This window comes from Phoca vitulina, unplaced genomic scaffold (genome assembly GCF_004348235.1).
Source record: "Phoca vitulina isolate PV1807 unplaced genomic scaffold, GSC_HSeal_1.0 scaffold30, whole genome shotgun sequence".
In the NCBI taxonomy this organism is placed as follows: domain Eukaryota; kingdom Metazoa; phylum Chordata; class Mammalia; order Carnivora; family Phocidae; genus Phoca; species Phoca vitulina.
In genome coordinates this window covers 3,165,854-3,178,001 of record NW_022589733.1, presented here as the reverse complement: position 1 = coordinate 3,178,001, position 12,148 = coordinate 3,165,854, and the positions used below count along the sequence as shown (strand labels likewise).

The 12,148-nt window shown below is 50.5% G+C and overlaps 1 protein-coding gene across 1 annotated transcript in view; it reads left to right on the top strand.

Annotated features, from left to right (window-relative positions):
- ZNF423 (zinc finger protein 423) overlaps nt 1-1,720 on the top strand; it is a 263,374-nt gene extending 261,654 nt beyond the window's left edge. The window contains exon 7 of the mRNA XM_032424418.1: nt 1,024-1,720. Coding sequence (XP_032280309.1) covers nt 1,024-1,053 — 30 coding nt within the window. The 3' untranslated portion in view covers nt 1,054-1,720. The remainder of the gene's footprint in view (nt 1-1,023) is intronic.
- The last annotated feature ends 10,428 nt before the right edge of the window (nt 1,721-12,148 follow it).

Below are 12,148 nucleotides of genomic sequence, written 5' to 3'. Positions count from 1 at the left end.
CCCCCCCCCCCCCCCCCCCCCCCCCGCCCCGGGGACCTCGCTCCTCGTGACTGGAGGTCCCATGCTGCTCCCAAGCAGGGCTCCCCTACCCTGGGTGGATTTTGCTTCCTTTCTCCAGGTGGCATGAGGTTGAAGGTTACCTGAGGCTTTGGTGAGATGGGTCCGGATTTAGAACAGGGACCACTGAAAAGAAACAAAATCCCTCCTGGAGGCCAAATCCCACCCCCAGCCCCAGGCCACTGGTTCCTCTGAAAGCAGGTCAACACGGCTGGCCTGCTCGGGCTGGCACGAGGGAAGAGAAGCCGTGGGCTGCGGTGAGAGGGACGCGCTTGGCAGGGGGGCGGGGTGCGGGGGGTCCCACCTGGGCCCCGGCTGCCCAGGCGGATTCGGGCAAACCGCACACTCCTCTGGCCGGAGCAGGCTGCCTCCTTCAGCGCCCTCCCTGCTGGGTGACCCGGCCTCGGCCCAGGCACCACTGCCGCCCACTGCCTCCGCACGTCTGGACCACTCGGGTGTCTCTTGGCCGGAGAGCTACGTGGCACATCTGCTGTCGCCCTCCACGCAGCTCAGAGCAGCTCCCAGGAAGGACTGAGAGGGGGATCTGGGGAAAGCCTGCAGGCGATCAGATATAATATCCTCCTAATCATCAGAGCGAAAGGGAGACGGGAGAGGTGAGCAAGGATGTTTTTAATTCCTGCCACCCTCCCCACCCTCCCACCTCCTTGCACGTACCCCCCCTTGCCTTCCCTAGAGCCAGTCCCCATGGTAAGACCTGAACGGTCTTTAAAAACACAATTTCTAGAGAGCCCAGGTTGGCAGCAACAGGAACCTGTCCCTGAGCCCCAGATCAACGTGGCGTCTTGGCAGCTGTGTCCCCCGAGCACTTTTTCCTGGTTGCATTTTGTGTTGTAATAATTGAGACGCTTTTCTGTGGCTCCCAGTGTAAATGCACTGAGTGGGAGGGGATGGGCCTGCTCTCCATTCTTCTGCCCTCATGCGTGTCTCCTTTCTTCGCCTTTGCAGAACCACACGATGAGCCAGCACGCACAGTGAGGGACCGCTCGACAGGACACCTCTCCGCAGAAGGCTTGCCGGAGACGCCGTGGGGAGGGCCATTTGAACATTACATCCAATCAAAGTGTCATTTGCAACCCAGATGTAAAACTCTAATGATTTGGCCATGAGGCGCTGCTATTATAAGCAGCTGGAAATGAATATTAATGGCAGAGATTAAAAGTATTCCATGCTCAGTATTTTTTATTGTCCTGCTACAGCTAGTGTGCTTTTAGAGTTTCCGCCGAAGACTACATTTCTAGAGTTAGAGAAATCCGCTTTTTGAGGCTATTGTCCTTTGTTCCTTCATGTATTATATTGATAGTTTTTAAAAAAGGATTAGTGTGATTTTTTTTTCCTTTGCTTCTTTTTTTTTTTTTTCTTTCTTGTTTTTCTTTTCCCCCCTTCGGTTAACTACTTTTTAATTGCAATTCTAGGTAATTGTGCATCGTGATGTGATTGCTTGGCTATTGTCTGAATATTTCCTTTTAATTTTTTAATTAAAGACTAATGCTTTGATTGGATTTGCCAGTTCACCGGACAGTGATTAAAACTATGTAATGAATATAATCGGTTTCAGTGCAACTGGATGGTCTGCTTTTAAATGTGACTTAATCTGACTGCAGTTACTAGTACAGTTCAATAAAGGGAATCCATGCGATTAGCATCGGCTGCCTGGTTCTCTCCTCCCCAGCCTGGGGCTCTGTGGGGGGCTGTGGTCACCCATAGGGTGGGGACCTGCACATGATAGACCCAGCCTCCCTTGGGAAAGAGGACACCTAGTAACCTAACACACGCAGTCTGGATCAGGTGGGCAGTGGCCACAGAAGTCAAAACAGAAGGAACCCTTAAAGATGAAAGACTGATCTTTTCATTTGTGGATGGGGGAAACTGAAGCTCAAGGGTAAGTGGGCTTATCCATGATGTTTCCTTGTTTCTCCCCCTGGGGATGGCTTTCCCACATTCTGCATGCAGATGGTTAAGTGGTTAACCCTTACCTGGCCAGGACTTCAGGCAGGACTTGGATTCTAGTTGTGGCCAAGGCATGAGGACGTGACAGGAGCTGGGGCTAACCCCCCAGCCCCGTGAGATCCAGGGCTGGGGGGCTGCAGAGTGGAGCCAGTTGGGAGCAGTGGGTTCCCAATCACAGAGCTCAGTGGGACGTGGGAGTGCTGAGACCCCATGGCCGGGGCCAGCACTCTGGTGGGGCAAGTGAGGTGCCTACAGCACAAAATCTCAGGGGGGGCCCCCTGCACTTGCAAACCCCAAGAAGAGGTTTCCTGACATTTCATATCCTAGTTGCCTTGCTTTCCTCACCCCCCCCCCGCGCCCCCCCCAGCCTTGCTGGTGCCCCAGGGCCCACCCAACAAACTTAGTCTCACACGTGGCCGCCCTCCCACCCCGCTGTCATGCTGGTGCCTGGCTGACTTGCCAATCAGAGGCCAGGGCTTCAGAACCTGCGTGGGGAAGCCCTTCCCTGTTAACTTTTCACAAGGGGCAAGAAAATTGGTTATTACCCTCTGCAGAGCGGAAATGAAACAGGCAGACAGATTGCACCTAATTACAATGTAATACTAAGTCACAGGCATGGAATTTGTAGCAATAATACCCAGCATCTTCTGACTCCCATATGGAGGGGCTGCTGGCGACCTGTCCGAGTTCCCCTTTCTGCCACCTCATGTAAGGGTCTCACGTGGGTGGGGCATTTAGTTTAATAAAACGCACATCACCCCTGCAAATCAGAGCAGACTCCTGCCAGGGCTGGGCAAAATGGAGCTGTCACCCTTAGAATTCACGGTTCTTGCCTCCTAGAAGTCGAAGGCAGTGAACTTTGATTTTTAGTCCCCCGGAGACTTGGCCATTTAGGGGGAGACCTCAGGGTAGGCATCCGTGTTCCCCCGAGTGCGGCCAGCCACAGTCTGCCCCGCATCCACAGCAAGGCCTGCCTTCGAGACAGCACCGAAGGCTGTGGGCAGGACCACACGTCCCGGGGCTTGCCAGATCACCGTCTCTGGGCCCTCTCCATCTCCAGATTTATCCTGAACCCCATGGAGCCCAGGTGAGTCCTCGGTAAGTACCAACAGAAGATTTGATTTGACGGTTGGTGGCGTAGGGCTAAATTAGTCACTGCCCCCATTAAAAATACAGCGGGGGGTTTAAGAGCTTTTCACGCCATGTGGGAATCAGCAGCGAAGCCGGCGGATGCCTTGGGTAAGGAGAGAGGCAGCCTAGGGGACCGCGAGGTAATGAGGTTTATGGCGATGACAAGGCAGCCAGGGAACCCCACCGACTCCTCCCTCGCCTGGGCCCATTGTTCTCTGGCTGGCTATGCCCCCGCCCTTCTGCTGAGAGCCCCTCATGACTTCGTGTGGGGAGGGGGCTCTAAGGGGGACACGGGGGGCCCTTACAGGGATTGGTGTGTGTCACCATCAGACAGTACTGGGGTGGGGGTAATGCAGGGCACATAGCTTTGGAGACCAGCCCCCACCTCTCTCCAGTCAGAGGATCTGAAGCTGGGATGAGCCAGTTTACCTCCCCGCCCTGAGGGACCTCGCAGGGTCACTGGGGGGCTTCGATGCCATGATGCCCGCTGAAGGGCTGGAGACTGAAAGTGGCATGGTGGTTGTTAGGAAGACGATGAAGCCGGGCCTCTCTGCACAGGAAGGGCCCCCTTTCAGCCTGGAGGGTGCAATGGCATCAGTCACTAGGAGTTTGGACGCTGGAGTGGGCAAGGTGACTGGAAGCCTAGGGTTCATCGTTGCTGTGTTTGCTTATACAAATAAATGATCAGTTTCTAGTGACTGTGGGCGCAGGAATTTTGCCCAGGCTGAGAAATGGACTAGGACACCTGGGTCACAGGGTCCTGTCATTGGAAGCAAGTGGAGAAGGGTTTTGGTCTCAGTGGAGAAACTGCCATAGGAAGAATCTTCTCAAGTTCCCCCAGCCACAGATGATGCTCCTCCTAACCTCACAGTATGTTTAATATTTAACTTTCCACCTGTTTTTTTTTTTTTTTTATTCCCGTCTAGAATGTGCATTCTTAGGGGTGGGTTCTGTACTTACAAGCGTTTAGGACCAAGGTAGGACCAAGACTTCAAGCCGTCAGCCATCCAACCAGCAGATGTTTACTGGGGATCACTGGGGATATAGTGATGGACAGGCGATGTGGCCCCTGCCCTCATGGAGCTCACGGTCACATGACACCCCTCTAGCAAGCAAGCCTGTCAGTAAATACCTGGTCACCCACGGTCTCAAGCACTGTGATGGACAAGGAGCTGTGTGAGACATGTGGGGGTGGGTGAGATGCATGAGATGGGTGGGGACCATGTCAGAGGCGGGGCTGCCGGGAGGAAGGCCTTGCTGAGGAAATGACGTCAGCTGAGACCTGGAGAAGGAAAGGCCTCAGGGAGAAGCCTCGAGTTGGAAACAAACCAGAAGTATCCTCAGGGGTCTCTAGTTGTACTGGGTTTCCATTTCAGATGGTTTGAAACAAGCCCAGAGAATTTCAGAGTCTTGTCCAAGGTCACACGATTCAGGATAGAATGGAGACTATAATCTGGGTGTCCTGCCTTCTAGCCTCGGTGTCTGATTTCCTCTGTGGCCACCTCCTATTTGTTGAAGGGCACATTGAATAATAACTGTTATTATTATGAATAAAACGGCATACTGCGTAGGAAAGACTGCTGGCTCTCCCCCTTTTCCTCAATAAATTAACTGATTTTTATCTGAGCAAATGTTACCTTGGAGAGGGTCAGATTATATATCCTATCACTCCTAGAAGTTAGGTGTGGCCACATTACTATTGGAAGCTATACTAGTTCTGACAATGGGATATAAATAGAAGTGATGTGTGTAAATTCTAAGAATTTTCCTTAAATGAAATGAGCTCATCCCTTTCCCTTCTGGATGGCTGGAATGTAGATGCAATAGCTGGAGCTCCAGAAGCCATTTTGAACCACGAGGTAACCTGGAAATGGAAGATGCACATGGGTTGAACAACAATATAGAAGGATCCTGGGTCTCCAACTGTGCCAAATGCCTACTAGCTCTGTCCTGCTTCCCAATAGGTTTCTCGAACTTGAGAGAGAAATAAACTTCTTTCTTGTTTAAGCCATTATTATTTGGGTTTTTTTCTATTATAACTGAATCAATTCTTAACTACTACAAATTAAAATATATACATATATGACTTCCAAGTAAGAGCAAATTTACAAGGTTTAAGGAAAGGGTATGAGATGGTTAAAAATATCTAAAGGTTAAGAGATATACTTTAATGACATACTATAATCGATATCTATTTGGCCAATAAGTACATTGTGTTGGGCTGATCTGGGCTGGTCTAAGCTTAGCATGGCTGATCTGAACTGGGTCGGCTGGCTGTTGGTTAATGTAAGATGGCCTTAGCTGGGATGACTGGGGTGCCTTTACCCTGCTCTTCATGTTTTATCCTCTGGCAGGGTAGCCTGAGCATGTTCTCATGGCCTTGGCCAAGGGCAAGAGCAGAACAAGGAGTGGTCTTCAAGCTTCTGCTTGTGCGTCATGTTTGCTCGTGTCCCATTGACTAAAGGAAATCACATGGCCAAACTCAGACTCAAGGGCAGGGAAATACACTTCCCCTTCTCATGGGAGGAGCTGCAAAAACTCAGGAGAAAGGGCTGGACTCAGGAAGGATGGAGAATTAGGGTGATTACTATAACGAATCTACCACGGAGCTGAAAGGCCCCCTTCACTTCCTCCCAAGGCAAAGCCTGGTAATTAATGGGTACCATCTGTGACCACAGTTTTGGAAACGGGCAAATCGAGGTGGTCCAGCTTAGCCTTGGTGGGTTGGACCTGGCTTTTGGAGAAGAGAGGCACCCTCAAAAGATTGGTCTCCCAAATGCTTGTTAGCTGTCAAAGCATTCAAAGATTCACAGGGCCACTGTTTTTACAATTTACAGTTGAATCTGGTTCACTCAGACTTCCTAGGAGACTGACCGAGGATTATACACGCTGCATGGCACTCTCCGTTTCAGGGAATGGAAGAAAGCTCACAACACTTAACAGAGACTGAACATTTACAACATGGTCTTGCTCAGTCTCTCCCCAGAAGCACCAAATGGCTGATGGTTTGCCATGCACACCCCAGCTGTTCCCTCCTCCATGCTTTTCCCCATGCTGCCATCTCTTCTTAGAATGCCCTTCCCTTCTTTTTGGCCTGGTTAGCTCCCAAGTTTTAAACTCAGCTCACTGAACTCATTAAGCTCATTAAACTTAAGTGTCTAATTCTCAGGGCTAGGACCTGGGTGAGGTGAGGTGAGGGAAGCACCCACCTTGGGTGCAAAATTTCAGGGAGAACCAACAAGCTCAGTAATCAAGATAAACAATATTTTAATGCAATATTTTAAAAATCAAATGGGCAAACTGCAACCTGCAGGCTGGCTGCCTGTTTTTGAAAAAGGTTTATAAGATCCAGGGCTGGGTTAGGGTGAAGACAGTGAGGCAGGGTCATGCAAATGCAGCATTAGATCCTGTCTTTATTTAAAATGTTGCTCTTTGGGGCCGCCTGTGTGGCTCAGTCTGTTAGGGATCTGGCTTCAGCTCAGGTCATGATCTCAGGGTTCTGGGATCTCCCCTGCTCACTGGGGGAGTCTGCTTGTCCCTCTCCCTCTGCCGCTCTCCCCCTTCATGCTTTCTCTCTCTCTCTCAGGTAAATAAATAAAATCTTTTAAAAAGTTGCTGTTTTGGGGGCGCCTAGGTGGCTCAGTTGGTTAAGCGTCCAACTCTTGATTTTGGGATCAAGTCCCAGGACCCTGAGATTGGGCTCCATGCTCAGTACAGAATCTGTTTGGGATTCTCTCCCTCTCCTTCTGCCCCTCCCCCCCATCCTGCTCGCTCTCGCTCTCTCTCTAAAATAAAAAAATCTTTTTAAAAAAATTAAAATGTAGCTGTTTTGTTCATCATGGATTTTTTTGCATTAATTTTGATTTTTTTTTTGAGAAACATTGCATTAAAGTATTATTCTGAGTTATTTGGCATTCACTGCAGTTTTGTGCCCAAGGCAAGTGCCTCATTTTACCCTAGTCTCTGGCCCAAGCCATCCTCCAGGCAACCTAGTCTGACCCCCAAAGTCGGGTAAAATGTTCTAATAATAAGAACCTTGATAATATCCAATGCATAAGCCTATCATTGGGCACCTACACACTTCTATAACTGTGTCTCTGGACTGTGTATCAGTCAGGATAGGTGAGGTTATGGCACAGTAACAAAAAGGACCCAAATTATAATGGCCTGACATAATAAAGATTTATTTCTCACTCACATTACATGGCCATCCTGGATCTTGAGGGAGCTTTCTTCATCATGGTCACTCAGGAAGTCCGGCTCTGGGAGCAGCCACCACCATAAATGTGGTCAGTAACTAAGCCAGAGAGAGAGAGCTTGGAAGGGTCTCACACTGCCAATTCAGTACTCTTGCCCGGGAGTCATATGGATGTGCGCGCGTGCACACACACACACACACACACACACAAGCACTTCAACTCACAACTCATTGGCCAGTAGTTGTCATATGGTCCTACCCCATCACAAGGAGCCAGAAAGTGCAACCCTGTCATGTGCCTGGAAGAACAGAACAGGCAAGGTTTGGCAAATGGCACTAAAGACTACCACAGCCTGTCCTCCCCACCACCCACCCCTTACTATAATCTCTCTGAGGGCAGCGGCTGACTCTTCCTAAATCAGGGTATACCCAGCAGCCTGCACAGGATCTGGAGCTGATAAATACTTACAGGATGTATGCAGAAATTGTGAAAGTGAATAAATGACACTTAAAAAGGCCTAGGGGAAGACAAGCATGTGTATGAAGACACCATCAGTGTAAAGCTTTGGATTCAACCCTCAGCTTTACCACTTATTAGCTGTGTGAACTCAAGCAGGGAGCGTAACTTCTCTGAGACTCAGTGTTTTCCTCGGCAAAATGGGGCAGATAGCAAATAGCCTTAGGTCACAAATTAATGTGAAGCTGAAATAAGATGAGAATGGCCATGACATTAAAAACTACCACGTAAGCATTCACTATGTGCCCGGCATTATTCTAAGCACCGGCGCAGGTATTAACCCATTCAATCCACACAACATTATCACGTGGGTACTGTTATCCCCTCTTTACAGAGGGGGAAACCAAGGCAGAGAGAGCCTAAGTAACTTGCTACCTCGCATTGTAATCCGGGCAGTCTGGCTCCAGAGCCCCGTTTTCAGCCCCAGAAGCACTTGAGCCGGTGGCACCTAACACCCTCATCCCGGGGGCGGATTCTCGGTGTCGGTCCACCGGAGTCTGCCTCTCCCCGGAGAGACGTCGCCGGGTCTGGCGGAGTAGGCACCGGCTGGTCCGCGCGCGGGGGCCGTGCACGCGCGGTGTCTAGGACCCGCCGGGCGGACGCGGCGGCTCGGCCCGCCCCCTCCCTCCCCTGATCCCTGATTGGCCAGACTGGGCGCCAGCCCCGCCCACCCGGCCTCCGCCTCCGGCAGCGGGCTGAGCGCGAGCCGCGCGCTGTGAACTTATTTGTCGAGTTATTAATTACTGAAGGGCGCAAACCGCGCTTCTGTGCATAAAAATATGTTTGAGCAGTTTCTACTTAAACTTTAAAGAGAACGTTAATCAATTTTATCTTAACAAAATGACCTTAAGCAGGGAAAAAAAAATTGGTGTTATTTGCCTAAACAGGCAAATTAATTTCTCTCTCTTGAGAAATCTGAGAAGTTTCCAGAAATAGCTATGCATAATTTACACCTGCCCTGGCCGCTCCTAGTTTAACGCCAAGCCCAGTCACGGGCCCTACCCAGCCCCAGGCCCAGAAAGGACCAAAAAAGATCCTTGCAAAGGCCTTGTCCTGCCCATGCCCGTCAGTCTGCTCCTCAGCTCATCCTTTTCACGACCTTGGGAAACGGCGCTGAGGGTAGAGGTCAAGGTAGTCTCTGAGGGACCAGCTCAGCCTGGATCAAGGTCACTGGGAGGAGAGGGACAGCTTCCTAGTGGGAGGGCCTGGGAATTCTTGCTCTCCAGCAAATAACCATCCCCTAGCCTTCAGGCTCCCTTCTGAGGCGACCGCAAGTCAGGTCCCTGCTTATTGCTCTCTACCGCCCACCTCCGCACCCTTGAGGGATTCCCAGGATGACAGGCTCCAGAACATTCGGCTGAGCCTGTGTTGTAGTCCAAATCCCTACCCCACACCCCAGTCATCTGCTGCGCTTATGTGGGGGTGGGCCCAAGTGGTCTGCCTGGAGTCTGGGCTTAGAGAGGCAGGGCCCAGGGGCCACTGGAGCTGTGGTCAGTTTCCAGACCTGCCTTTCCAGCAGTGTGAGTTTTGGCAAGCTGTTCAGCCTCCCTGGACCTGGGGGACCCCACCTGAATATGCAGATTGTGCTCCTCCTGCCTCCGTAAGCTGCTGTGGAGATGGAGTGGGGATCCCGGGGGGTCTGCTCCGGAGGGCAGTGTTTGTCTTTCTGTCTCTGCCATATTCCCAGCACCTAGAGCAGTGCCTGAGCATAGCTGATGCTTAATGAATGGATTCAAAGTGCCGAACACAGTACCCCAGCACCCCCACCTTATCCTCAGGGTGTATAGTCCAAGACCCCCCCAGTGGATGCCTGAAATCAGGAATAGTACGGAATCAGATATATTCTAGGTTTTCTCCTATACATACAAAGCTATGATAAAGCTTAATTTATAAATTAAGCACATTAAGAGATTAACAACAACAATAATAAAGCAGAACAATTGTAATGATATAACTGTAATAAAAGTTATGTGAATGTGGCCTCTCTCTCTCAGAATATCTTATTATATTATACTCAGGCCTCTTCTTGTGATGATGTGAGGCGATAAAATGCCTAGGTGATGAGATGAAGGGAGGTGAATGACATGGGCATCGTGACCTAGCGCGTTAGGCTACCTGACCTGACATTAGGAGGATCCTCTGCTTCCAGACCCCAGCAACCACAGGTAACTCAAACCACGGATGGGGGGAGGGGGTGGGACTATTGTAGTTGTTTCATTATTATTACTAGTAGTATTCTTGCAGCAGGATCGATGTTTTTTTTTATTTCCCAAACATAAAATTAGGTCATAATAAAATTGTTTTTCAAACTGCATTTGCCGGTTAGCTATCCTCATCACACCCTGAAGATTCTGATAGGATCGGTTGGAGGGGAGAATTCCCTTCCTTCACTCCCTTCAAAATCACCATCTTGCATCTTGTAAATGCTCAATGCATATTTATTGAATGAATGGCTGGGAGCCCTCAGCAGGAGCCACAGACTCAGGGCCGGGAGGAAGGGGCAGGCCAGGTGAACGAGTGAACTGGGGGGTGGGAGGAGGGGCTGGATGATACGGCTGGGCAGTAAACGTCCTTCTCAAGGAGGTCCAGCTGCTTGCTGCCCTGCGAGAATGAGGATACAGGCTGCTAAGATGTTCTGATTTTTCAGGAGGAAGAAATCCACCTTTTATTGTGAAAACATCTCAATTTTTTTTCCTGCTGGTAATTACTTCAGAGTCTAATCTAAAAAAAACCACAAACCCCACAAAATCCAAGTGCGCCAAGGAAAACATTTCCGGGGGCTGCATTTGGTCATGGGGCCACAAGTTGGAGACCTCGTGAGAGCACATGGGACAATGCCATAGGGGCTGCAACTTTGGGCACCAAATAAGAGAGAGGGGAGCGTGCGACCAGCCCCATTTTAGATCCCAGAGAGACTGAGCAGCCAGAAAGGAGCTGAGCAATGGGCTAAGGCTGGGGGACTCTGCCCCGCTCCTGGGTTGTGGGCCGGAGGCAGAAGTAGGAGGACACACCCTGCTTCTCTTCTCATCAGATGGATTTGTCTGTTTTCCTTTCTAACATCAGGGCCTGGAGGCAGTTGGAGCTGAATTCTCAGGCTTCTCTCTGCCTCAGTTTCCTCCTCCATAAAACAGGGATACATAAGCTCTCCTGGAGCTGTGAGAGATCTGATGAGATGACATAGCGGGCACTTAGAGTTCCTGGTTGTCATGTGTAAGGTGAGCATAAAAACGGGCGGTCATCTCATTCCGATGGATTGGCTGAGTGTTCCTGAGACAACGAGAAGACTCTCAAAGAAGGAGAGAGGCCATGTGGAAGTCAGTTTCTGTCCCTGAATTTCTAAGGGATGATCCGGCTGCTGATTTGGAACAGATGACCCCAGAAACAGAGGGACTTGCAGAGCTCTGGGTTGATCCCCCCTGCATAACAGCACACATGGGTTGGGGCCTGGCTGTGTGCTTCTCACGCAGAGCAGCAAGCACTGGGCTGGGAGTCCATGTTCTCCTCTGACACCATCTCCCTGTGTGACTTTGGGCACGTTCCTTCCCTCCTCTGGGCCTCAGTTTTCCCATCTGTAAAATGAGAGTGTTGAATCCAGAAGCTTTATGAGTTGATCTTGGCTTTAGAGCTCCCTGTGCTTATGGGGTTTCCTTGGGAGGCCTGGGGGCCTGGAGCAGAGCTCAAGGATGGCTTCTGAAGCTATAAATGGGGACAAAGATGCCTTCTACCCGAGGCCAAGGAGAGGATCTAGGGACATGTTCACTTGGCAGTACTTTGCACCAAGGGACAGTTTTATTAGCTGATGGTTCTTAAAGTCCTATGGAAATAAGGGGAGAAAATCAGCTCGGAGAACATGAAGAGGAAATTACACTGGACCTTCTGTCCTCTTAACAAAGTAGAGCTCCAATCTGCCCCCTTGTAGGAGAACTTCTTCCCTAGCACCCTGACGGCTCCTGGCTGGGCTCCTGACTCTGCCCTGCACCCTGGCCGCTGTGTCCCCAGGTATCGTGGGTTTGTGCAACCCCCTGGCATCTCTGCAATCTCATTCTTCCTTCTCCTGGGCCCAAACAGAGCCTGCAGCTTCTTCAGGGCTTAGCTCGAATGCCTCCACTAACCGCCCCTCGGGCAGCTGCCTGAATTTGCCCTTGCTCCTAAATCCCCACAACAGCCAGAGTAGTGGAGGGCACATGGGTGCTGCTTGCTGAATTCACAGTCCTGACTGTTATTCATCATTTTCTTTATTCTCGTTTTGCAGCCAGGGAAGATGGAGCTTGGCTGTA